Source organism: Tupaia chinensis, unplaced genomic scaffold, assembly GCF_000334495.1.
Source record: "Tupaia chinensis unplaced genomic scaffold, TupChi_1.0 Scaffold000355_1, whole genome shotgun sequence".
Taxonomy (NCBI): Eukaryota; Metazoa; Chordata; class Mammalia; order Scandentia; family Tupaiidae; genus Tupaia; species Tupaia belangeri.
In genome coordinates, this window is record NW_006159850.1 from 10,493,202 (window position 1) to 10,494,735 (window position 1,534).

General features: G+C 57.9%; 1 protein-coding gene across 1 annotated transcript in view; it reads right to left on the reverse strand.

Annotated features, from left to right (window-relative positions):
* Positions 1-1,353, reverse strand: part of NUDT7 (nudix hydrolase 7) — an 11,082-nt gene extending 9,729 nt beyond the window's left edge. Inside the window, exon 1 of the mRNA XM_006152603.3 lies at positions 1,222-1,353. Within this exon, the coding sequence (XP_006152665.1) occupies positions 1,222-1,256 (35 nt within the window). The 5' untranslated portion in view covers positions 1,257-1,353. The remainder of the gene's footprint in view (positions 1-1,221) is intronic.
* Between the last annotated feature and the right edge of the window lie 181 nt (positions 1,354-1,534).

Consider the following 1,534-nt stretch of genomic DNA (forward strand, 5'->3'; position numbering starts at 1 on the left):
CGCACGTCGGCAAAAGCCAAGTAATGCCGGTATTGTCCCCTACAGTCTTCAGAGGGAGGAGAGCATCCCAGCTCTACAGAGATGTAGATTTTGGACTCCTGGCCTTCAGAACCATGACAGAATAATTTTGTTACAAGCCGCCTAGTTGTTGATACTGTGTTATGGCAGCCCAAGAAAATGGACTGTTGGGCTTCCGTTGTTTCTGTGGGAAGGCAGTTTTGCATAATGTGCAGTCAGGCACTGATGTCAGTCAGCACTGGTTCTAAACGTGTATAGAAATGACCTGAGTTTCGCTCGCATCTGTGACAGGCGTGAGGGAGTTTATGAAGACTATACAGCACAGTTCGTGTGCTGAGGCTGGCGCTCGGCTAGTGCTCAAGGAGTGGTAACTACTGCCCTCAATTTCTGCCACTAGACAAGCAGTTGTTTGGGGGGAGGTATTTGCTAGATTTTTTGTTTGTTTTTGCCTCATCTTACATGGTAAGGTGTTCAGTACATGTGCTTGGGTATCAGTGAATTTCAAAACCGACCAAAGGCCTGAAAAGCATGGCTGAATCCTGGAAGCAGTGATTCCCCAGTGCACTGAAGTACTCGGGCCCTGTCCACAAACAGGGGACTCACTGGCCCACGTGGCTGAACACTGCCAACAAGTGGCTTTTAGGAGCCAGAACAGACCAGAGGGGCTAGCAAAAGTACAAAGTTGCACAAACGTGCTTGTCCACTTCCGGGCTGGTCCTTAGGACAGTCCCCATAAAGATACCAAACCAGAAGCTGCCACCAGGTCCGGAGCATGGGCTCACCGCGGTATCTAGGCCCTCGTTTTATCCTCACAGCAGCCCAGGCAGCTGAGAACGGGTTCGGGTCCGGGCTCAGAGAGGATATGCAACGGAGAGATCCCGGGTCACGACTGCCAGTGCCCTGGGCACCTGGTGCGGGTTGCATCACCATAGCGGGAGGAGGGGTTCCGGGATCCAGCTGTAAAGACGCGGTTTGCAGAACAGCGAAGGCGGCTAAGAGAGAAGCGCTTTGCCCTGGGAGAAGGGGAACCCTGCGTGCGTGATCCCTGCGGGCTAAAGCAGCTCTGTTCAGGCCAAAGATGGAAAGGCGGGAACCGTGCGCACTGCCCAGGAGGCGAGCGCACTGAGCCCGGGCCGAGAGTCCTCGGCGCGATCAAGGCTGAGCCAGGCCAGGCGCGCAGTCCCGGGCCGGAGAAGGCTTTACCTGTCTGGATCCCGGGGAGGACAAGGTCGCGACATTGGCCTGGTGACGTTTCCAGTCGGAGACTTCTCGGAGGGGGCTGCGCGCACGACAGGCCTGCGCAGAGCAGCACCGGCTCTGGGGCGGGGCCTCCGCCCAGGGGTGGGGTTAGAGGCGGGGATTGAGGGGGAGGATCCCCAGGGCGGAGACGGTTATGCGGAGGAGCGAGACCTAGAGCTCTAGGCCCCGGACAGGGCGGGGCCTGCGGCCAGAGGCGGGCCTAGGGGCGGAGGTGAGAGCAGGTGTCAGAGCCGCGGTTTAGGGCTGCGCGACTGGC